Source organism: Rhinatrema bivittatum, chromosome 4, assembly GCF_901001135.1.
Source record: "Rhinatrema bivittatum chromosome 4, aRhiBiv1.1, whole genome shotgun sequence".
In the NCBI taxonomy this organism is placed as follows: Eukaryota; Metazoa; Chordata; class Amphibia; order Gymnophiona; family Rhinatrematidae; genus Rhinatrema; species Rhinatrema bivittatum.
Genome location: NC_042618.1, coordinates 140,432,657 through 140,458,888, shown reverse-complemented (window position 1 = coordinate 140,458,888; position 26,232 = coordinate 140,432,657). Strand labels below are relative to the sequence as shown.

General features: G+C 45.5%; 1 protein-coding gene across 1 annotated transcript in view; it reads left to right on the top strand.

Moving 5' to 3' along the window:
- The window catches only part of TTC6 (tetratricopeptide repeat domain 6), an 832,741-nt gene that overhangs the window by 498,937 nt on the left and 307,572 nt on the right, over positions 1-26,232 (top strand). The window contains exons 18-19 of the mRNA XM_029598902.1: positions 15,014-15,164; positions 18,513-18,595. Of these exons, the coding sequence (XP_029454762.1) occupies positions 15,014-15,164; positions 18,513-18,595 (234 nt within the window). The remainder of the gene's footprint in view (positions 1-15,013; positions 15,165-18,512; positions 18,596-26,232) is intronic.

Here is a 26,232-nt window from a genome sequence, read left to right as displayed (position 1 = left end):
GGGACATGGGGGAGGGGAGGAGTGAGAGTCAGGAAGCTCCCCCCTGTCTGTGAAGCCAGCCTCTCACTAGTAATGCAGGCGGTATAGGGCACTGCATGCAGGAAGATCACAACACCCCTGGTGTCAGGGTTAGGGCACTGTGTGCAGGAAGATCACAACACTCCTGGTATTAATAGGGATAGGGCACTGTGTGCAGGAAGATCACAACACCCCTGGTATCAGGGTTAGGGCACTGTGTGCAGGAAGATCCCAACACTCCTGGTATTAATAGGGATAGGGCACTGTGTGCAGGAAGATCAAAACACCCCTGGTGTCAGGGTAAGGGCACTGTGTGCAGGAAGATCACAACACCCCTGGTATCAGGGTTAGGGCACTGTGTGCAGGAAGATCACAACACTCCTGGTATTAAAAGGGATAGGGCACTGTGTGCAGGAAGATCACAACACCCCTGGTGTCAGGGTTAGGGCACTGTGTGCAGGAAGATCACAACACTCCTGGTATTAATAGGGATAGGGCACTGTGTGCAGGAAGATCACAACACTCCTGGTATTAATAGGGATAGGGCACTGTGTGCACGAAGATCACAACACCCCTGGTATCAGGGTTAGGGTACTGTGTGCAGGAAGATCACAACACTCCTGGTATTAATAGGGATAGGGCACTGTGTACAGGAAGATCACAACACCCCTGGTGTCAGGGTTAGGGCACTGTGTGCAGGAAGATCACAACACCCCTGGTGTCAGGGTTAGGGCACAAGTTCTAGTCACATTGACTGATCACATTACTTTTTTTGTCAAGCTACCAACTGATTCCATTTCCCATCCCCCATATATTGTCAGTGGGAACCTTGGTAACATGAATAAATAAGATGGCAGCCAATAGGAATACATATTCATTCCTAAACTGACCTTAACTGACCTGAAAAGTGTCAAATTGTATCATTTTCTGTTAGTGCGCACTAACAATGGTTAGTGCGCACTAGCTCCCATTAGTGCGCACTAATCGGAAAAAACGATTTTTTAACTAAAAAATCGTGCCAAACACGATTTTCTTCTCCTGCCAGATGATTTCAATCGTTAAGACGATAGGGCACACGATTCACATCCCTAGTAGTGGCCCCCGGCGTGCCGGAAACAGGTCTTCTCGGAGTCGGGTTGTTTGTGAATGCAGCCAAAAGTGAGTGGTAAACTCCATCTAAGGCTAAATACCGGCATGAGACCAATAGTCAACAAGTAGTTCAATAAAAAAAAATGTGCAGTAAAAAAAAGCCTGGCTGCCTGGCAGGCACAGCAGCAAAAAAGAACAAATATCTTTTTCAGCAATAGAAAATTAATTGTAGCAAACTAGCAATAACAATTGAATAAAGATTTGAGACACTTTGAGAGAGCTCAAACAGCAAACAAGCTTCTCAGATAGAACCCAAGAGAGGGGAGAGGGGTGAAGGGGAATGGGGCCCCCTGCATGCGGTGCGACTGTCAATTGGGACAAACTGTCCACACGACCCTTCTTAAAGCACGGACCAAGGAGTCTAACATGCGTGCTAGGACCTGAAATATGATGAACTATGCCTGGGTGGGGTGGAGCTGCTGCGGGTGCAGTTCTTGATGGTAGTAGCAAATATTCAAACAAGAGCCCCGGGGAGAGTTCCCTTTCCTTTGTGCAGGAAAGGGTTCCCTAGAATGGGTTCGCCCCTAGAGTGTGGTGGTTCCGTTGGTGTCTAGTGAACTCTCGCTGGTCTTTTAAAATCTGGTGGACATAGCAGATATACAAACGAGAATTTTGAAGGCCGAGGCAGAGGAGGTTTCCATGTGAAAAGCGGTTCAACCTGTGTCAGCATGTGTTAAGAGATAGGCGACACCCAGGGAGAGTTCCCTTTCCTTTGCTCAGGAAAGGGCTCCCTGGAATGGGTTCACCCCAGAGTGAGGCCCGAGACTCAGAAAGTGTTGCGACATGGAGGAGGTTTCCATGTGAACAGCAGTTCAACATGTGTCAGTGAGTGTTAAGAGATAGGTGACACCCGGGGAGAGTTCCCTTTCCTTTGCGCAGGAAAGGGATTCCTGGAATGGGTTCGCCCCAAAGTGGGGCCCGAGATGTGGAAAGTGTTGCGACGTGGAGGAGGTTTCCATGTGAACAGCGGTTCAAAATGTGTCAGCGGGTGTAAAGAGATAGGCAACAATCAGGGAGAGTTACCTTTACTTTGCACAGGAAAGGGCTCCCTGAAATGGGTTCGCCCCAAGAGTGGGCACGAGCCTTCAAAGTGTGGCGAAGTGGAGGAGGTTTCCATGTGAACAGCAGTTCAACTTGTGTCAGCGAGTGTTAAAAGATAGGCGACACCCGGAGAGAGTTCCCTTTCCTTTGCGCAGGAAAGGGCTCCCTGAAATGGGTTCGCCCCGAGAGTGGGGCATGAGCTTTCAAAGTGTTGTGTCATGGAGGAGGTTTCCATGTGAACAGCGGTTCTGGTTGAACATCTGTCAGCGGTTACTATGAGATAGGCGACACCTGGAGAGAGTTCCCTTTCCTTTGTGCAGGAAAGGGCTCCCTGAAATGGGTTTACCCCGAGAGTGGGGCCCGAGCCTTCAAAGTGTGGCGAAGTGGAGGAGGTTTCCATGTGAACAGCGGTTCAACATGTCTCAGCAGGTGTTAAGAGATAGGCGACACCCGGGGAGAGTTCCCTTTCCTTTGCGAAGGAAAGGGCTCCCTGGAATGGGTTTGTCCCATAGTGGGGCCCGAGACTCGGAAAGTGTTGCGACGTGAGGAGGTTTTCATATGAACAGCAGTTCAACATGTGTCAGCGGGTGTTAAGAGATAGGCGACACCTGGAGAGAGTTCCCTTTCCTTTGCACAGGAAAGGGCTCCCTGAAATGGGTTCACCCCGAGAGTGGGGCATGAGCCTTCAAAGTGTGATGACATGGAGGAGGTTTCCAAGTGAACAGCGGTTCTAGTTGAACATGTGTCAGCGCGTACTAAGAGATAGGCGACACCCGGGGAGAGTTCCCTTTCCTTTGCATTCCTATGGGGCCCGGAGGCCACCGACATACCTTGCACCCCTCCAGGAGTGAGGGCCTGCATCCCCGGCCTTTGGTTCATCCTTCGTGGCAGGGAAGTCATCGTCTATCCCAGGGCCTGCCCTAAGGCCTGCTTCTCCTTCTGCAGCCTTTAGCGTCGCAGCAGGGCCACAGTCCAGAGTCCTGTACTGCTTCCTGCTTCCTCCTAGGGGGCGAGGCTGGCTCTTCTTTCCATTTTTAAAGGAACAGCAAGGGAGGAGGTCCACCAGGGATGTCATCAAGGATCTTCCTCTTCTGCAGTATAAAAAGCTTCAGTCTTCATTCCTTCCTTGCCTTCGCAAGGAGCCAGTGCTCCTTAGGACTTCTCGTCATCTGCTTGTCAAGGCACTTCGTTATATGCGGGATCCCGTGTCTTCGTGATGTCCTCACACTATGTCTTTGTCTTATCGTCTCAAGGTCTCCAGATGTCTTATCCTGATGTCTTCCTTATCCGGTTGAACTTCGTCCTGGCAGCGTAAGTCTCCATAAGGTTCCAGCTTCTTATTTTAACCTGCATCGTAGAGGCATCCCCTCGAATCTTCAACTTTGTCTGTATCCTCGGAGTCTGCATTCTGCCTCCACTTCACGAATGAACTCTATTTTTCCGATCCGTTCCGGCGTGACCCTGGCTGGCCTTTATAAGCTGTGTAGCGTGCAATTGGAACAGGTTTCGTCGGAGTCTTACTTCATCTCCTATCCTCTCTGTGTGGGGAATCACCAGCGTGATCGTGACCTGTCTTCATTGGCTGAGTATATGGGCGCATGATGTGCTGTACCGACTCAGCTCTGCCAACTTGTGTGGGGACCCACTAGCATGGTCCATGACCAGCCTACCCGGCTGTGTAGGGCGCACCGCCTGCGTGGTCTGAGACCAGTCCGGCTAGGTTGTGTAGTCTTCTTCAAGCAACTTATGGCCTTCCAGAGTTTCTTCATATATGTGACCAGAGTTCCTTTTCACTCCATGTATCCAGATTGCATTCTTTATGTGTCGAAGTCTCGTCTTACCTCATATCCAGAGTAATGATCCACTTCACGTATCCTGGGTCTTGTCTCACTTCAAGTCTTCGTCTTTGATGTCGTCATCCTCTGACCACTGACTGTCCTGTCGCAGTTGCTGCTCCATGTGGCAGGTCTGAAAGGGCTTGGAGTAGGGATGTGAATCATTTTTTGACTATTTAAAATATCATCCGATATTTTTTAAATCGTCAAAAATTGTTAAAGAGTGCGATACAATAGAAATTCCCCCAATTTATCATGAAAAATCATTAATTGGGTTTGTGTCCACTAACGGGAGTTATTTGGGGGGGGGTGGTGGGAAAACCGGCACAGCAAAACAACCCCTAAACCCACCCCGACCCTTTAAAACTAATCCCTTACCTTCCCCTACCCTCCCAAACCCCCCCCCCAAAAAAATGTTTTAAAATCACCTGGTGGTCCAGTGGAAGCCCCGGGACCGATCGCCCGCTCTCGGGCCATCGGCTGCCACTAATAAAAATGGCGCCAATGGCCCGATAAAAAAAACCCCACCCGACCCTTTAAAACTGACCCCTTAGACTCCCCCACCCTCCTGACCCCCCCCCCCCCCCAAAAATGTTTGAAAATTACCTGGTGGTCCAGTGGGGGCGCCAGGAGCGATCTCCCGCTCTCGGGCCGTCGGCTGCCACTAATAAAAATGGCGCTGATGGCCCTTTGCCTTACCATGTGACAGGGTATCCATGCCATTTGCCGGCCCCTGTCACATGGTAGGAGTACTGGATGGCCAGCGCCATTTTTAATGATGGCGCCGGCCATCCAGTGCTCCTACCATGTGACAGGGGCCGGCCAATGGTACGGATACCCTGTCACATGATAAGGCAAAGGGCCATCGGCGCCATTTTTATTAGTGGCAACCGACGGCCCGAGAACGGGAGATCGCTCCCGTCACCCCCATTGGACCACCAGGTAATTTTAAAACGTTTTTGGGGGGTCGGGAGGGTGGGGGAGGCTAAGGGGTCAGTTTTAAAGGGTCGGGGTGGGTTTTTTGTTTATCGGATCAGGCGCAGCTGATAAACAAAAAACCAATCGGGCCGGACGATAAAAATTATAAGATTTGAATCGGAACCGGAACTGAACCGATTCCGGTTCTGATTCACATCTCTAGCTTGGAGTAGTCAGAGGACCACTCATGAGACCAACATTGCGTTGTTTGGGTCTCTTTCTGCTGCGTACAGGTGTAGCCGTGGTTGAGGTCATTGTTCTCCATCTTCAGCCCATGCTGGGCACCTCTCACCTGCCTCGGTGCTTGCCGGAGCTCCTCTGCGGCTGTATTGGGGCCCAGGGGCACACAAAAACACCAGAGATGGAACTGCTACCCGCGTTTCCGCAACAGGTAGGCTTAAGCAGTGATAAGCTCCCTTGCGGCTCATCCCACTTAAGAAGGGGGAAATGTAGGGAGATATCCCATATTTAACCACTGAAAGCACCCAATATCAGTCATAACAGCCTATGTTTCATGGATTTTTTTTTCATCTTGTTCCAAGTCAAGAATTTCATGTGAACCATGTTTGCTTCGGAAAATTTTTTTTTGACAACCTACAGGAAATGCCTACATCCAAGATTCATTTCAAGTTCTTCAGTCCATTCCTGGAACTTTTCTATGACCCACAGGATGTGCCTGTATCCTTTCCTGGAACTTTTTCTTATGACCTGCAGGAGACACCTGCATTTGTTCTTGGATTCCTTATGACCTGCAGGAGGTGCCTGCACCCTGGTTTGCTCAAGTTTTTCAGCATGTTCAAGTCTTCTGGTTCTCCCAGGACAAGCAGGATAGTAGTCCTCACATATGGGGGCTGTCACTAGATGGAACCCTATCATGGAAAACTTTTCTGTCAAAGTTTGTAGAAAGCTTTGACTGGCACTCTGAGCATACTGAGCATGCCCAGCATGCCATGATCCCTGTGTCTACAGGGGTCTCCCTTCAGTCTCTCTTTTTTTTTTTTGCAATGCAGTTTGCCTCGCGTTTAGGAGCTCTGTGAGATTTTTCTCAAAACTTTTCCTCATGGAAACACTTGAAGTTTTACTTCAAAAATAATTTTCTCTACACGGGTCTCCCTTCGCGTACATTTCATCAACGCTTGGTGAGTACTATGCCCTGTTTTTTGGTCGATTCCTGTCCCTTCACTAATGGTTCCCCTGGGTTACCAACCAAATTGCATCCTTCTTTTCACCCTTGGTCCGCCCCACGATACCCGCGAGTGTCCTTGCTGTGAACCTCCACCAGGTCCATCGGGGCTAGAGGGTTTGGGACATCCACGGTCCCCATTACCACCAGTGCCACCGTTGATGCTGTCCATGCCCCATCGATGCCATCGATGTCCCTGTTGAATCAATGTCTCGGGCGATACCATCAATGCTTCTGTCGATGCCATTGATGCTTCTGTCCATGCCTTCGTCGATCACTTCAATGCTACCGTCGATGCCGTTGATACTGTTGAAGCCACTATCGATACCTCCATTGATGCCCTCGACTAAAGAAAACGCTCCATACTTAGGGATCTAAACCAGAGCCATTGTAATCCTTGGGCAACAAACAATGCCAAGAGCAGTAGAGACACAGTGACCATCCATCACCAATGCCATCCAAGACAGCGAGAGCATCTTCCTCGGTGCTGGAGATTGACCAGACTAAGCACCGTGGGAATCATTGTCACCGGCACAGTAACCGCCCATCACCAAGGCCATCCATGACATTGGTGGCATCTTCCTCGATGCTGGAGAATGACCAGGCCGAGCACCGAGGGAAACATCGTTTCTGCCTCGGTAACTGTCTGTCGCCGATGACATTCTGGACATCAGTGGCAACTTCCTCGGTGCTGGAGATTGACTGGGCTGAGCACCGAAGGAAACATCATCACTGCCATGGAAACCATCCATTACCTTTGCCATTTTGGACATCAGTGGCAGTTTACTCAGTGCTGGAGAATGACCGGGCCTAGCACCGAGGGAAACATCGTCGCCAGCACTGACGTGGTTCCGCGTTCAGTGCCGGGACTGATACTGCACCGACATCAGTGTCCATTGAGCTAGTTGTGAAGTGGGCCCGGGGACAAGAGTCTCCATGCTTCTCTGCACCCGAGGCTCCGAGGCGTTCCCCACCGACACCGGTGCCGGGTACTGAGCCACCACAAATTCATGTGGAAGTGCCAGTAACGCCTAGCCTGTCTCCCCCTGTAGCTGCGCTACCTATACCATCTTCCAGGTAGGAGCTGGATGTCCTTGTCCGTCAGGCTGTCGATGCCGTCCAGAATTTACTAACACTGGAGCCATCGATGTTCGCACCATTGTGGCACCGCCTCGTTGTGGCACCTACCAATGACAGCCTAAGTCATCGATGCCGACTCGTCCTTCTAAGCCTCCATGGACCCCTATACCTATCCCGGGATCCTCGAGGGGTGATGGGTACTCTAATCCCAGTTCGTCATCGATCCCATCGAGACCTAAGTTAAGGATGTGCCTGAAACCATCCCTTTTGACCTGGTCACTAAAAAGGACCAGAAGTTTCAGGAGGTTCTAGGTCGTAATATCTCCCAAGAACCATATTGGTGTCACATATTGCAATTTAACAGCTATGTTTCACACAACACCAAGGGAATCTCTCTGCCATCCACATGAAATTCAAGCAACATGTGATTGCTTTGAAACCTCCTCCCATTGCTAGCAACAGGACTCCGTACTAGATGGTGTCCTGGCTTATGACCTCTGATTTACAGCCCAAAGTCCAAGATAATGTAGCTGATCTGCCATGCACCGCAGATAATCTCTTCGTGCACAAGCTTCAGCAGATAGAGGCTCAATTACAAGACCGCCACGAGACCCTGTAATAGTTCTCTACTCTTGCAAATCCTCCCTCCTCGGCTAGAAAACCAGCAAAGAGGAATGCTAGAAGGACCTTTTACTGCTCTCGCTCCCGCGTGAGACCAATGGGTATCCAGATCACACCAGCTCCACCAGTCAGGCAGGCTCCTGGAGTTTTCTACCTTGCCAGAAAACAGAATGGTCCACCCCAATGAGGACCAGGGCTCAGGATACTGTTCCCTGGACACAACAAGGCAGAGGTTTTTGATCCCACTATTTCCTACTTTCAAAGAAAATAGGCAACCTCCGCCCATCCTGGACCTCAGAAATACCAATTTCTTCAGAAAGAAAAGTTCAGAATGGTGTCTCTCTCGGCACCATGCTTCCCTTACTACAAAAAGGGGGTTGCCTCTATTCTCTGGACTTTCTATACTCTTCATAGTGAGTCAGTAACATTTTCAATACCAAGTTCTGCCATTCAAACTAGCTTCGACAACTTGTGTTTTTCACCAAATACCTAGCAGTGACTGCCGTTCATCTAAAAAGAACAAAAGCATTCACGCGTTTCCTTTCCTGGACGACTGCCTACTAAGGAGTCAATCCAAACAAGCAGCTCTAAATTCTCTAAGACTCACTATAAATCTAGAGCAGATCTGGGCACTACTGTCGCAATGGCCTTCCTGCCCAACAACTGCGCAGACATCCTATCAAATTGTCCACATTTCTGCGCACATGCAATATAGCTTCGGCCCATCAAATCTTTCATTGCTGGGCCACATGATTCTACGATCCATGTCAGTCCTATGGCCAGTCTAGTCATGAGAAGAACTCAATGGTTTTTCAAATTTCAGTGGCTCTAAGCCGTTCCATCGCTTTCGTCCCTGCTCCATATCACCGATCCTGTACCAAATCCTCACATGATCTTGGCCATGGTCGCATCCAGCTTGGCTTGGATAACTCATATCAATACCCTCCAAACCCAAAATGCGTTGACTCTGCTCCATAACAAGTCTGAGATCAACTTCCTGGAGCTTCGAGCCATGCGTTATGCCCTTTATGCCTTCCAACACTGCCTCTCACACAAAACTAGAGATGTGAATTGGAACTGGAATTGGTTCGGATTCCGGTTCCGATTCACATGTGGGTTTTTTTTCATCGGGCCCGATTGCGGTTTTGTTTATCGGCTGCGCCCGAGCCGATAAACAAAAAACCCACCCGACCCTTTAAAACTAATTCCTTTGCTTCCCTCACCCTCCCGACCCCCCCAAAAACATTTTACAGGTACCTGGTGGTCCAGTGGGGTTCCTGGGAGCGATCTCCCGCTCTCGGGCCGTCGGCTGCCACTAATAAAAATGGATGGCCCGCGCCATTTTTAAAGATGGTGCCGGCCATCCAGTGCTCCCTCCATGTGACAGGGGCCGGCCAATGGCACGGATACCCTGTCACATGGTAAGGGCAAAGGCCATCGGCGCCATTTTTATTAGTGGCAGCCGACGGCCCGAGAGCGGGAGATTGCTCCCGGGACCCCCACTGGACCACCAGGTACCTGTAAAATGTTTTTGGGTGGGTCGGGAGGGTGGGGGAAGCAAAGGGATTAGTTTTAAAGGGTCGGGGTGGGTTTAGGGGTTATTTTTGTGTGCCGTTTTTCCCGCCCTCCCCCAAAACGATAAGAGAACCCCCACGATCAATATCGTGGGGTTTTCCTATCGTTTCGGGGGAGCCCCCGATTTCTGATGAATTTGAAAATATCGACGATATTTTCAATCGTCCGAAGCCCGATTCACACCCCTACACAAAACCTTGTGGATTCAAACAGACAACATAGTAGCAATATGTTAGTTGAACAAACAGGGACACACAGGATCTTATCTACTCTGCCAGGCAGCCACGCAGTTCTGAGCCTGGGCCCTCACACACTCCATGCATGTCCGGGCCACTTATCTAACAGGCATACTGAACATACTAACAGACCATCTCAAGCGATGTCGCCATCCCCACGAGTAGTCTCTGAATCCATGTGTTGCGAGCAAAATCTTCTAGTGCTGAGGTCAACCAACCATCGGACTCTTGCTTCCGAATCGAACCACAGAGTGGACAGATTGTGCTCCCTACACAGGCATACAAATGCATTAGCCAAGGGTGCCTTTGCGCACCCCTGCAACAGAGGCCTTCTATAGGCATCTCTTCCGATACCGCTCATAGCCAAAACTCTCGTGAAGCTGCAGCAGTACAGGTTTTCAATGATTCTCATAACTCAACAAGTATGCCTCCCCATACTTTTCAACCTATCACTCCAGGAACCAATTCGCCTGCCCACAGGCCAATCTCATAACACAGACTCACTGATATTCTCATGTAGCTTCACGACAATCTTCAACACGTAAGTCTTGCCATTCGAAATGGGCAAAATTTAACAAATGGTGTGCACAAAAAGGTATTGGCCCCTTTTTCCTGCCCCACTTCATCTCTATTAGGCTATCTAGGACACCTTTCGGATTCTGGTCCCCAGACATCCTCTGCACGGGTACACCAGTTCCATCTCAGCGTACCACCAGGGAGTAGGGGATGCCCTGTTAACGGCTCAACCCTTTATGAGTCGGCTTATCATGGGTTTTCTACAACTTAAGCCTCCTCTACGATCATTGGTTACGGAATAGGGCCTAAATGTAATGCTTACAAGGCTCATGCATTCCCCGTTCAAGCCTTTGCATTCCTATAACATTAAAATTCTAACATGGAAAATTATTTTCCTCGTAGCCATCACCTCTGCTAAAAGGGTCAGTGAGTTACAAGCCCTTGTTGCATACTCACCCGACACTAGGCTCCTCCGTGACTGAGTGGTCCTCCGTACTCACCCTAAATTTCTTCTTAAGGTTGACACAGTCTCTCCCCTTACTCAGTCTATAGTCTGCCCACTGTTCCCAAAACCTCTCTCTCACCAGGGCGAGAGGGTTTTGCACACCTTGGATGGTAAGCGTGCACTTGGATTCTATATAGACCGCACTGCAAGCCATAGGAAATCCACCCAACTCCTTGCTACTTTGACAAAGACAAGCTGCGAGTTCCAGTGGGCAAACAAACTCTCTCCAACTGGCTAGCAGACTATATCAAATTCTGCTACGAGGAAGCAGGCCTTCCTTTCCAGGAGTGAGTGCAGGCACATTTTGTAAGGGCCATGGCAACATCGGTGGCACACTATAGTTCAGTACCAATTGCCGACATCTGCTAGGCTGCGACATGGAGCTCTCTTCACACATTCGCAGCCCTCTACTGCTTAGATAAGGAAGTCTGTCAAGACTCTGCCTTTGGCTAATCTGTCTTGCAGAACTTTGTTCCAGTATAATCCCCAACTCCTTCCACAACCATCTGCTGTGATTTCAGGCTGCCTCATCCTTGCCAATAGCACCCCAATTATTGTGCCTGCTGCACGAGTTGTCTGCTATTGGCCTGTTGTATTATGAGTCAGCCTATAGCTTGCTAATCACCCATATGTGAGGACTACCATCCTGCTTGTCTTGAGAAAAAGCAGAGTTGCTTATCTATAACAGGTGTTCTCCCAGGACAGCAGGATGTAGTCCTCATGAATCCCACCTGCCACCCTGCGGAGTTGGGTCCGCTTACTTTTTGTTATTTTATTTTTCGCTCGCACTTTTTTGCTACAAACGAGAGTGAAGGGAGACCCCTGTGGACACAGGGATCATGGCATGCTGGGTATGCTCAGTGTGCTCAGTGTACCAGTCAAAGCTTTCTAGAAACTTTGACAGAAAAGTTTTCCGTGATAGGGCTCTGTCCAGTGACGTCACCCATATGTGAGAACTACATCTTGCTGTCCTAGGAGAACACCTGTTACAGGTAAGCAATTCTGCTTTTCCTTGTCACCTTTTCTGCCTATGACCTATAGGAGGTACCTACATCCAATCCTTGCTTCTGTTCCTGAAACCAAGCATTTTCAGATCCTGAGTTTGGACCCTCAATTCCCCTGTTGGTATAAGGTATACCTTTGTCTCCTCTGAAGCCGAGGAAAGGATGCTTGAGGAGGGGTCTTTGAGAAGAGGTACTGTTGTGTTCACTCATGAGACAGGCCTACGAACAGCTCCACTCACCTCTTCTGATGCCACCAGTGAAGTCGCGGAATGAGTCCCTCTGACGCCTGCTTCTGTGCGGCAGGGAGCCACTGCCTCTGCCATCTTGGCTCGGCCTGGAAGGATCCCCTGATGCTGCTGTGCCCCCACTCCCATGCGGAGCTAACTCCACCATTGCTTTGCTTCCTGCAGTTCTGGAACACTGCTGACACTGCTTTCTTCACAGCCTGGATGCCGCCAATATTCCACTTCATCCAACATCCTCCTATGCGCACATGCACACCTCTGCTTGTAATTTAAAGGGCCCGCGGTGGGAAGATTCCTGTAGCCCCTTCTGATGACATCTTGCCTTATCATCCAGCAAGCCCTATAAAAAGGCTCTTCGGTCTTCACTCCTGGCCTTCACAAGGATCTTCATGGTCATCCATGGTGTCTTTGTCCTTCTAGGTGTTCTGTGGTCTTGCTCCTGTCTTGATAGGCTTTATGTTCCGGACTTCTTGCTTTCCATGCTTCTGGTCTTCATATTCCTGGTTTGGTGTTCCTGTCTTTGTCGCCTGAGGACCAAGTCTTGTGTTCATGTCCTTATTATCTGAGTTCTTCAGTCTGTAGTCCAAGTCTTCAGTGGTTCAAGTCCTCATCCTAGCTTTTAGATCTGAGTTCTTGAATCTTGTTCCAGAGTTCTTGGTTCCAGAATTTCTGTTCCTGATTTTTGGCGAGCTTGTTCCAGTCAGAGAATCCTTATCTTCAGTCTTCACCTGGTCTCTCGTCTTACCTGGATCCCTTGTCTTCAGCTGGTTCCAGGTCCAGAGTCTGTGCTGCTGTTGGCATGGTTTGTGACTAGCCCATGGCTGCGTAGAGTGTGCTGTGCGCAGGGCTCTCCTAGAGCTTAATCTTGCTAAGAATCTTCAGAGTCTTCAGCCATTGTTTTGTCTTCATCTTTAGAGTCTTCAGTACCTTCATCTCCAGAATGTCTGTCCAATTCTCCAAGTTCTAAATGTCCCTGTGAAGTGGTCATGGCAGGCTGAGAAGGGTGCCTCATAGCACAAGTTCGAAGTTCCCGCAGTTGTGCCAATGTCATGTTCACGGCAGGCTGTGAGGGTGCCTCGTAGCACAAGGCCTGCTTCCAAGTCTGTCTTCACTGGATCAAGACCTCAGAGTCCATCCATGTTTTAAAGTTCCAAGTCAAGTCTCGAGTTCCAACTTCCTAGTCTTGTTCCCAGTTTGATCTCTTGGAGCTTGTCCAGCCAGCAGATCTCCTTGTTCCTTGTTCCTAGTGATGTTCCTTGTGTCAAGCCATGCTTCTTGTTCCAAGCTATACTCCTTGTTCCTTGTGATTTTCCTCATTCCAAATCTTGTTCCTTGTTCCAGTCATCTTCTGACCTTGACCTTTGTCTGTTCTGATGCACAATTCATTTCCTAAGTGGCAGGTCTAAAAGGGCTATTGAGTGGCCGGAGGGCTATGTCAGGGACCAGCATTGCTTTGCTGGGTCTTACTTTTGGTGCATGCAGGTTCAGCGGAGGCCTGAGTGAGCTATATTCCAAATCCAAGCTACATTTCAAGTCCAAGCAACGTTACAAGTCCAGTCAGTGCCTGGATAAGCTTACCTCCCATGGTGTGTACCTTAGAGCCTCGCCCTGAAGTTATGCCATGATCCAGTGTCTCACGCCCTCTTGAGGAAGGAACCGCGTTCGTCCCGCACTCACAACGCTTACAATCTATATGGGTTCGTGAGGCACAAAGAGTGACAGTGGAAGAAGCAAGACTTGAACTGTAGTTTCTCTGATTCACAGTCTGTTGCTCCTTATGACCTTAGATAAATCGTTGTTTCTTGTTCTTAAAAATGCCATAAGCTTCCTTGAGTATTATTTGGAAAATTCAGGCTAAAATAAATGTATTTAGAGGTTCATATTCAGTATGTCTGTGAGTGGACAAGCTATCCGCTAAAGTCCCACTGAGAATACTATTGAGTCTACTCGTCTAAAGCTATTCAGCTGAATGTAGCTGGATAACTGGCTAAAGAAAAAACAAGTGCCTTTCTGACCTACAGCCTAATTTCTGCCCTCCTCCCCATGATCTCATATATGGCCCTGCCAGGTTGCACCCCCCCCCCCCCAAACCTCTCTGATATAAAAAAACAAACAAACCATAAAATGCTCAGGTTGGTATACTCCATCCCATCCATCCTCTTGCTGATTATTTTTAAATTTAAATATTGTCTATCTCCTGCCCCCCTCCCCCCACCCACTGTAAACACTAAATTTCCCTCTAAAGTAGCAGTTCTTCTAAGGTACCCCCTACTAACAAGGGATAACAATGTATTTAATCCAATGTACAGGAGATGCAATAAGTTTGAGCACTTGTGCAAAAAGAACAAAATGTAGATGACTTTGAGAGATTCCTCAGCTAAGAGAACTGCTTCTTTAGCGGGAAATTTTGTAACTACCCACATTGGTGCAAAGTCCTTGAGTATCTTCTACCTATGCACCTAACACTAATTTTCAAAGCAAAATTACACACACATATGCACACATTTTTGCTTTGAAAATAATCTAGGAAAACTACCTACAGACATTTACATATGAAAATTTATGTAGCTAGTTTTTCTGAGAAGAAATATGTGAATACTTTTAAAAATTAAAAATTCTAAAGTAGATATGTAAATGCAAACCTTTCCTCAATCCTGCATCTGGGAACACTTTTCACAATGTGGATAAAGTTATAGGTATAGTGGCGCTATGCACACAGGTCTGCTTACACTTGGAGGTCAGTTTTCTTAAAGACCTTTTCCATGAATAATGTTCTGTTTTACCCACAGAAATGGCTATTAAAATTACCTTCTCTATTCCTTGATAAAATTCCTGATTTGAAACCTGTGAATTCAGTGTCTGACAGATACTTGAAAGTACTCAGCTCAGTGGAAGTAAATAAGGACCCATCAAAAAATGAAAACAAAACTGCATATAACATTTGTTTGAAAAAATATATTGCACTCATTTGATAAAAGTAATCTTATATTTGAGAAATATAATGGACTTCTTTGATTTTTTTTCTAGAAGCTGTGCTCTGGCTTATGTAAATCTTGGCCTGATTTTCCTGTTACAAATGAATCAACATTTTAAAGCCATTAAACAGTTCTCCTGTGCCATCCAAGCTAACCCCATATATGTAAGAGCTTACTTATGCAGAGCTCATGCATATCATACGGTACTTTATTTGTATTATGTATACTATTTATTCTGTGAAATTTGTTGTTATTATAATATTGGCTTTAATACTGGGGACAACATTTTCAGTGTTAGATGGCAGTTTGACTTTCAAAATATTGGGCTTATTAAATACTTTTTGGTATTCATCCATGTTTCAGTTTTTAGCTGCTAGATCAGAGGTAGACAATTCCAGTCCATAAGTGCAACAAATAACACTGGTTTTTAAGATATCCACAATGAATATGCATCAGATATATTTGCATACAGTGGAGGCAATGCATGCAAATGTATCTCATGTATATTCATTGTGGATATCCTGAAAGCTAAATCTGTTTGCAGCACTCAAGTATTGGACTTGCCTACCTCTTTACTAGATCTGTAAAGGTTTACTACTGGGACAATGCACTCTTTTCTTATGCCTCACCATTTACCCCATTAAGGTACATATAATGTAAGTGCAACACCTCTGAATCTATTACAAATGTGATAAATACATCAGAGGAAATTATACAATATGTAAAATATTTGTAAACATTATATGTTATCACTACTTCTTATTAATATTGTTTATTATGAAACACATACAAAATTATTTAGCTTAATCTTTTAATATGTTTTAGTAAATACATACACAATTGTTTTGCTTATATTGACAAGATTCATAAACACAATTATGTTTACAAGTATACTTTCACAAATATATATCAAAAACAGTGCACCCCAAAAGACAAAAATTCTAAAACATGTTAAAAATCCCATAGCCAATTGGACACATATTCAAAATATTATAACTCCCAATACATATTGCTAAAACCTAATATTCATCCCTCCTCATGCTAGTAAACATCACTCATCACACTCACACCTTACTTACCATTCATACCACAACACCATTCCATACAAGCCCTATTATGCCCTTAAAACATATATATATATATATATATATATTGTCCAAATATTCTATACATATATTATAATCCCAAAAATTCAATGTCCTTCATTTCTACTATGTTCTCAAAGTTGAATATCTAACGTTGTTGCTATACTTCCGATGGGGACCCTCGTTTCACCCGATAAGGACTTCTTCAGGGGATACTACTCCAAAACTACTGTTACGACTGTTGCTGCCCGACGTCTCCACTCCACCCTCCTTACCTCTCTGGCGACTCCTCCTGTGGTTGACGGACGTTAGGCTGCCGCGCCGTCTGCCTGCCGTCCTCTCCGGCGTCCCCGGACCGGCTTGGGCTCTGCCTCCCGCCATGCTGTTCAGCTGCCTTGGGGCATACATGCTGCGCGACCCTGCTTCAAGTACCATCAGTGGCGCGAACCTCAGGGGTGTCACCCTGTGATGACGTCATGCATCCAGGATATAAAAGGCCTACGCGATTGCTAGCTAATCGAGTTAGCAAAGGTTAGGTTTCTACAGGTTTCCGTTCCAGGATTCCAACGGATGGGATTTGCTCTCCGTACCTTGCAACTCTGCCTCCTTCGGACCTACTCTATTTGGGGTACCCGCTCCTCGGGGGCGCCTCTCTCTGTTTATCTTTCAGGTCTCAGTCTGGAACCGGTACTCGCTCCTCGAGGGCCCATGTTCCTGGACTCGCTACTTGGACTCCACTTCTGCCAGGAAGACATTGCTGCCTATAACATCTGTGAGTTACCATCTCTGCCTCTCAGAGCTATTCCCTGGAACCAGGGACTCGCTCCTCGAGGGCATGCCTTTACTCCAGCTCCTGTGCTCCACACTGAGAGACCGCTGCTTGAGTACATTACCAACGAGGCTCTATTCCTGAACTCTGCATATCCTGCTACTACTCACAATCTCAGTTCTCTCTATTACAGTACAGCCATCGGGATTGCTGTTCCAGAGCCTGAGGGACTACAAGCCCAACTGGGCTACTTCCAGCTCACTACTGCCACCTCTGAAGTTCACCAATCCTGTTTAATAAAAGAACTAGTGTGTGTGTGTCTCCTACGCTGAGCCTGACCTGTGGCCCCTCACGGGACTTCCCCCCGTGGGTGTGGTCACCTGGCACAGGTCCAGGGATCCACCCAAAACCCTTACAAATAATAACAACTACATTTCACTCCAATGCGTTAATTATCTGTTGATGTCTTCCACCACACGCAACTTCTAATGGAGGTCAATAGTTCTAACACATATCGCATGAACTGAAAGGGAAATACCCAAATATTCCCATAAACTCCTCGTCAACAACCATCCAATCATGTTCCATACCATACCACATATTGTTTCAACATCCAATTTCCCTGCTATCCCAACATGAGGGTGCACATTAAAAAATGTTCATTTCCCGAACCTCCTACACATACCGCTCCAACAATCACTGCTTCCAACATGGCCTCCACCAATGCTTCCATTCACGCATTGGAGTGAAATGTAGTTTTAGAGTTGTATTCCCTAAAGAAGCCCTTATTGGGTGAAACGAGGGTCCCCATCGGGAGTATAGCAACAGCATTACATATTGAACATTGAGAACATAGTAGAAATGAAGGACATTGAATTTTTGGGATTATAATATATGTGGACAATATTTGAACATAAGGGCATAATAGGGCATTGTATGGATGGGTGTTGTGGTATGAATGGTAAGTAAGGTATGAGTGTGATGAGTGAAGTTTAATAGCATGAGGAGGGATGAATATTAGGTTTTAGCAATATGTATAGGGATTTATAATATTTTGAATATGTGTCTAATTGGCTATGGGACTTTTAACATGTTTTAGAATTTTGTCTTTTGGGTTCACTGTTTTTTATATATATTTATGAAAGTATAATCATAAACATAATTGTATTTATGAATCTTGTGAATTTAAGCAAAACAATTGTGTATGTGTTTACTAAAACATATTAAAAGATTAAGCAAAATAATTTTGTATGTGTTTTATAATAAACAATATTAATAAGAAGTTGTGATAATATGTAATGTTAACAAATATTTTACATATTGTATTATTTCCTCTGATGTATTTATTATCACCATTTGCCCAAACATGAATTAGATACTTCCTTTAAACTGCTAAGTTAGAGATCAAAGAAATGGAGAAAAAATAAAAGATATCCAATGATATTTCATAATGTATTCTAAGTAAAATGATTTACTTTGGTTTTCATTAAAGTAAACCATTGTGATGAAACAGTATTAATAGCAGCTACACTTAATTCCATACTTGATATAAGTTGTGAATTTTTCGGGGAGATTTAAAAATTTGTGTGAAAAGTTCTGAGATATTGATTTGATGATGCCTTCAAACATTTTGCCATGTTCAGACTTTATTCTTGTAAGTAGTGTTGCAAAAGAGTGTCTTCTTTTCAAAATCATAGGTACATGACTTACCAAATGCATTAAAAGATGCAACTCGAGCCATCCACCTTGAACCTGATTCACAGCAGATAAATGTATTGAGGTAGGAATATCAGTTTTATTTTGCAAAAGCATTTTTTTGTATAATGAAAAAAATATTACAGTACCCTAGTTTTAGAACATTTTGCTACTGAGTTCAAAATGAAAAAAAGAGTGTTATTAATGTTGATATCTACTTTTATGGAAATAACTATTGAACCAGATTTGACACATTGGTTGCAGATTAAACGTAAATTATTGAAGATACAGAAGGATAGATATTAATTTTATTAAAAGAATGCTTGAATTTTCAGAACTTTAACTATTCAGTTCTTTTTTATAACAATAATAATCCATTTCATGTGTACCATTTTCACATTTTATTTGTCACATAATTGAAAATAGTACTACTGTGGTTGTGTAAACTGAGCTAAGTTTGACTAAAGCTTGTTGTCATCTTTTATCACTTTAGCTAAGTAATCCAGTTAATTCTTTCACATGACTTTCACAATGAATGGAAAATTATTGTAAAATAATTTTGTGCAAACATTTTAAGTATAATTACCAGTTTCTAACCATGCTCTACCTCCTGCATTATATAACATGAGGAGAGATGGTGATAATGACGGCACCCTTGATTTATTACAAAGTTTGGCCAAAACATGATGATCAGAAATAGGGAAAAACTTCTGGCATCTCTGAACCCAAGTGAGGCTCATTCTAAAAGAAAAAACACAATAGGGCCAATTTCCAAACTGCCCTTTTCGCCGCCAGTTTTGCGCCCAATAGCTCCACCTTTTAAGATAGCGCTATTGGGTGCAAAAGCCCCCCGCTTCGCCACCCTGCCCCCCCGTTATCACCGGATTTTCTAAGGTCTGCGACCTTAGAAAATCCAGGCCTTAGCCATATATGTTGGACTTAATCTGGCTAAGTGGCAGCTGCTGAATATCCGGCTATGTTCAGCAGTCACCATTTAGCCAGATAAATTGTGAGCGAGTAGTGGATGAATTGGGGCACTGCTACTTATCTGGCTAACTTAGGGGGTCATTTTCTATGCGGATCGCACGCGAAAAGGGGCTTTTCGTGTGCGATAGCTAAATCGGAGTGGGTTCTGGGCGGCATCCACACCGGAAGGGGAAGAGTCGGGGTGTCACCAGGGCGGAAGCCGTGAAGACACCGGTGACAGCGAAAAGGTAAGGACCCTTTTTGCCACCAGTTTCACGCCCAATAGCACCACCTTTTACGATGGTGCTATGGGTGCGAATGCCGGCAGTGATCGCACCACAGAGGTGAGATCGCTGCCGGCTTTCGCAGGCCTGCCCCCTCTTTGCCACCCTGCCCCCCATTACCGCCGGATTTTCTAAGGTCTGCGACCTTAGAAAATCCAGGCCTTAGTCAGATCAGTAGCATTATTCATACTTATCCAGGTAAGTTAATTGGATAAGTTTGACCTGCCATAAAGCAGGTCTAACTTAGCCAGATATAACTTAATCGGCTAGGTAGCGCCAAATACAGGGTTTTTGAGCAGCATTGCCCCACTGCTGAATCTGCCATGTAAGTTAGCTGGATAAGTTTAATCCAACTAGCTTACTTATATAAATTGCTTTGAATATTGAAATTCTGAAGTATGTAACTGTAAGACAGTACCTTCTTTAGTATATTTTATGATACTGTGCATATATGGTTGTAGAATACTACATGTCATCTCAGTAAAAACAACACAAACTCCCTCAACTACTAGACTTAATACCCCTACTTCTGAAAAGGGAGCAGTTTACCACCAATGCATGTCCTATTGAGAAAACATAACAAATAAGACGATACAAATGCCTACATGGTAGTAAAATACCTCACCTCAGTCAAACAGACAGAACCAACCTTCACTAAATACACAATAAAAGACCACAAATTACAAATGTGGAGATAAAAACTGGAATGAAAACCCAAAAAAGCCACTCTGCAAGCAGTGCAAACCTGGAGAAATGGAAAGAGAAATACATTTCTCCAAGGACAAGCAGGATAATAGTTCTCTCACATGGGTGACATCATCAGATGGAGCCCGGCACAGAAAACTCTGTCAAAGTTTCCAGAACTTTGACTTGGCATACTGAGCATGCCCAGTATGCCCTATAACATATGTCCATTTTTTCCACGGAGCTGCTTGCATCGCAGTTTGAATAAGCTCTTGAATTTTTTTCTCTAAAACTTGTGGAAAACTTTCCCCCCCGATTTTATCTTTAGGTTTTCGTGTTCCATCGATGCCGGGTCCCTCTCTGTCCCTCCTGTAGCCACCTCAGCTAGGTTTCTCCGCATTTTGGGTAAGTTTTCTTTCACATTGACCTTCTCCTTGGTGGCGGTGCCTCGGTGCCTGCCTGTCATTGTAGCCCATCACCATCATTGTAGGATTTGCATTCCTTTTTTCACTTCTGTCATGGCCTCAAACAGTTTTTGTAAATGCCCCGGTACACAAGGGCCATGTCTGTCATGGAACCCCATGATATATGTGACCTCTGCCTTGGGGTATCACATGACATCCGGGGTTGCCGCAAGTGAGCCCAAATGATCCTGAAGGGACATTGTGCCCGACTCGATAAGATGGAGAAAACTCTTAGGAATGGGGAAGTCCAAGCCATTGACTTCGGCATCGGTGGTGTTGGCACCAATGGACCTTGGAACCGTACTGATGGATACCACGCCATCGACATCAGTGGGAATGTTGATGCTGCCGATGATAGGGGTGCCTGAGACTCGCCATGCTCGGTCTCTTCTAGGTTAAGGAGGTCAGGTTCCTCATCTTTGACCTCAGCAGTGGGGAAAAAGTGGATTGAACACCGAGGGAAGCCAAGGAAGCATCGGCACCGGTCACCTTCAATGCACATGACAGGCATGGGGATGTACCGGTTCATGCCATGATGCCCCTGAAGAGACCCTGTAGTGAGGAGACCCATCCTCCATCCGTGGGTCCGCGATGGTCTCCACTGGTCCTGGTGCCAGTCACCAATCCACCTCAGGGATCAGAGGAAGATCTGGCCAGCTTTCCTTCCTCCCAGTCAGTGCTGGCTTTGTAGTCATTACCCTGCCCTCAGGCAGAGTCCCTCAGTCCATGATATAGCTAATACATGGAGAAACCAAATCCCAGGGGAGGTGGGTGGGTTTCGGGAGGACTAACATCTTGCTGTCCTTGGAGAACACCTGTTACAGGTAAGCCACTCTGCTTTCTCTGAGGATAAGCAGGATGGTAGCCCTCACACATGGGTGAATCCCTAGCTATAGGCTGTCCAAGCAGGACAAAGCGGGAAACCGCACAGTGCTGTAAGCACTACCACTCTCCCTTTTGCCTGTGAGGCAGCCAACCCACAAGGGGTCCAGGTTGGAGAAGAGTTGGGTTCTATAAAGAAAAAACATATAAATGACTGAAACACAAAACCCTCATGCATAGCAGGGGCGCCTAAGGCAGAGGAGTGATGTGAGTGTGAGCAGAAGCATACATACTCCACATCATAGAAAACATTACAAGCAGGATTTTGGATCAGTAAACCCTGACAATAAAGTAGGTCTGGAACCTCCTGAGTACAGGAAAAGCCTAGAGATGTAAACAAGAGAGGGACTCTTGGACGAAGACTGCAGAGTTTCCTTCAATGTTAGAAAACAACCGAAAACCCAACTGGGATCTGAAAAACTCCCCAGAAAGAAACTATGGTACACTGACATTCAAAAGGCAGAATATTTCTGCAGAAGTGTGCCCATGTGTGGCTGATATGACACTAAATTTCAAAATGAGATATTACACCAAGTGCACACTACAACCCTATCACAAAATACTTGGTGTTATGTATTTCAATCTAATATTCACTGATAATCAATCCAAAATTTTAAATCCAAAAAGGATCATTTTGTTATTTTTTATTTTTTTAAAATTTTTGTAGAAGATGGGAATGGTTTCATACATTGTATCCGGCAACCCCCTTGGTGCCTTTGCTCCTTTAATCATCAACACATCCACCAACCTCCATATTTCTTTTATTTTAATTTATACCAATGATTAAAAAAATTTTTCTTTTTAATTTGATTTGAGTCTCAGTGAAAATCGCTTTTCTTATATATGTTCATTATTTATAACATTTTCCATTGACTTCTCTCTGTACCACGTACTACTGAATCTTTGTTATGAGCCGTCAGCGAGTGAATAATTTATACTTAGCTTTGGACAAATTTCTGAATAAGTCCCGACTTGCGCAAGTTTCGACATAAAAATGTCTTCATCAGGGTCTATTCATATCCTTTTCTTCTTTCTTCAAAGACTCTCCGTCCACTGTGTTCTTCGGTGCTCTGAACAAGCCTCCGTTCAACGCTCTTCCTGACGGCGTTCAACGCTCTCCAACTTCCGGTCACAATTTAAATACCCTTTCCGGATACCAATTAGTTTTTAATCTTAAATTAAAGAGAACCAATCTAACTGATCATTTAAGCCTGCAGGCTGTTCCGATTTTCACTGAGACTCAAATCAAATTAAGAAGAAAAAATGTTTTTAATCATTGGTATAAATTAAAATAAAAGAAATATGGAGGTTGGTGGATGTGTTGATGATTAAAGGAGCAAAGGCACCAAGGGGGTTGCCGGATACAATGTATGAAACCATTCCCATCTTCTACAAAAATTTAAAAAAATAAAAAATAACAAAAAGATCCTTTTTGGATTTAAAATTTTGGATTGATTATCAGTGAATATTAGATTGAAATACATAACACCAAGTATTTTGTGATAGGCATGTGTGGCTGATAGGCATAATGGGCAGAAAGCCCAAGCAACGCTTGGAGAATAATCAGCAAAATGGCAGGGCTTGGGACAGACCCTATGTGCCAAAGCACCAGACCTAGCAGACCATGAAGGACAGCATCAAGAGTTTCAGGGGATGAAGGCAATCCCTGAATCAGATGCTAGCCCAAACTCTCAAGCAGCGGGAGAAGTTAGGCCTGATGCTCACCACATACTGCACCCTGTCAAGGGCAGGATTATCCATCCTGTCTACAGGATAAGTCAGGTGAGCAAGAAGGCACATTGGGCAACCTGGTAAAGGGAGAAGAGCTAAAGGCAGTATTGGCCAGACCCTGGTGAAAATATAGGAAAAACATGGTGAATCTTTCCCTGCAGGTATACACTGAGATATACCAGGAATGCCTTAGCTTTTCCTCCCCTCCCCCTGACATTCTAACTGGAAGCCAGAGGGAGCAAGAAACCAAAGAGGCAGACCGTTGGACTGCCGGAGTAAGCACAAATCGCTAGGTTGTATTTCTCAATCCCAAGTGAATAACTCACTGCCAATTCCAGCAGGGAGTTACCCACTGAGATAGAGGCCTCAGCCTGCTTGGAACAACTGAAACTGAGAGCAATTAGATGGACCAGAACCTTCCTGACTGAGGTAGGGTCCCACAGACAAGAATGACTGGCCATAGTGATCCATTGAGCTCAGCAGGTATCAAGGTGACTCCTGGATGGGAGAAAACCTTAAGGTGTACCTTGGAGCTATTCTGGAAAGGCTCCCTCATGAAATAGACCTCCTGATCCCCAAAATCTTTCAGCTCTCCATATGATGGATCTTTCACTCTGTCACTCCTCCTGCATGTCCCCAACATCCTTCATCCTCTCACAGTTATTTATTTATTTGCTTGTTTTTATATACCAATATTCCTGAAACATCATACCGGTTCACAAAGTTTAAGATACATAAATAACAATTTCATTAAAAATATCCTCATACAATATCAAATACAATTAAGATACAGAACTTAATAAAAGAATACATAAAATACAACACTAAAATAAGTAAAGAAAATAAATCATATTCACATTAAAATGTGCATCAATTAATAAAATAAGACAGATAAATGGCCAAGGGAAAAGAACTTGATAACCTATGGGACCTTAAAATTTCATATTTACTCACCCAATGCCAGCCTGAATAACCAGTTACACACCTGCCCAACATTCTCCCATCTCCCCTCATCCTCTCCTGTATTTGCTCTCTCCCTTGCTCAACTCTCCCTGCCCTCTTTCTCCCATGCCCCTCCCTACTCAGCAGCCCTCTCTCTTCCACTTTCCCTGCCCGGCATCCCCAACCTCCTTTCCAGCACTCCACATAAACCATTTGTAACTACATAAGGATTTTTCCCTTAATTTATATCTTTCCCCCCTGCAACATACCCAGTCTGCAGAGCTGACAATGTTTAGCAATCTTTAAGAGGGAGATTTTTAGTGCATGCCCTGATCCCATCGCCAGTTTCTAACTCTGTGCTTTCCACTTTCCTGCACTGTATGTCTGGAATAGACTTCCTGGGTTGGTGTGTCATGCTTCTTCAGTGACCTTCTTCAAATTCAGTCTAAAAGTCCACCTTTCTGAAGCTGCTTTTAAATATTAATCCAAATTTAGAATGCGGTCTGAGCCTTAGGTGAATTACAAATTTAGGTACACTTGGTAGGTCCCTTCCCCCAGAAGGCTTACAATCAAAGGGCCTCATTTATGAAGCTTTTTTTCCCACAGACACAGAATCGGAGAAAAACTGCAGTAAATCAGGCCCTCAAGTTTGTACTTGAGGCAATGGAGAGTGAAGTAGCTATAGGGGGGACATACCTTCCTTCCTCCCTCCATCCCAACCTCGAGCCTGTCTTCTCTTTCACATACCAGTCACCCACGACCTGTCTATCTCTCTCTCTCACACTGGTCACCTCCCCCTGAACAGTTTCTTCTAACACACCAGTCATTCTCTGATCAGTCTCTCTTTCAAATCAGTCACCTCCCAACAAGTCTCTCTTCTCTTTTACACACCAGTTCCCCCATGACCAGTCTCATTCTCACATACTATTCACCCCTTGACCAGTCTCTCTGTCATATAACTTTCACCCCCAACCAGTCTCTCTCGCTCTTACAAACCAGTCACCTCCCCCAAACAGTCTGTCTCTCTCACACACACTAGTCATCCCTCGACCAGTCTCTCTCCCTTTCATACATCAGTCACATGACCACTCTCTCACTCTTTCACATACCAGTCACCCCAGGCCAGTCTCTGTTTCACACACCAGTCACCTCACCCTGAACAGCCTCTTTTTCACATATCAGGCACCCCCTGAACAGCCTCTTTTTCACACAGCTGTCACCCCATGAACAGTCTCTCTCTCACAAACCAGTCACCCACCATGACCAGTCTTTCTCACACACACCAGTCATCCCTTGACCAAGCTATCTCTCTTTCACACACCAGTCACCTCTCTGCTAAACAGTCTGTCTCTCACAAACCAGTCACCCACTTCGACCATCTCTCTCTAACCCACCAGTCATCCCTCGACCAGTGTCTCTGTCACTTACCATTCACCCCCATCCAGGCTCTTTCTCTCTCATACAACAGTCACCCATGACCAGTCTCTCTCTCACACACCAGTCACCTCCCTGATCAGTATCTCTCGCTCTCTCTCTCTCTCTCTTTCATACACACACACACACACACACACACACACACACCAGTTACCTCCCCCTCCAACCAATCTCTCTTATCCTAGCCCCTCTCCTTGCCACCAATGTTCATTTCAGATTGTAATATTAATGTAGTCACATAAGTAGCTTGTGAATCTGTAATCAAGCAATAACTCTGGAGCAAAAATTTATTACGGCTGGTACCCTCCTCTTTAGCCTTCCTGTGACTCTCAGGG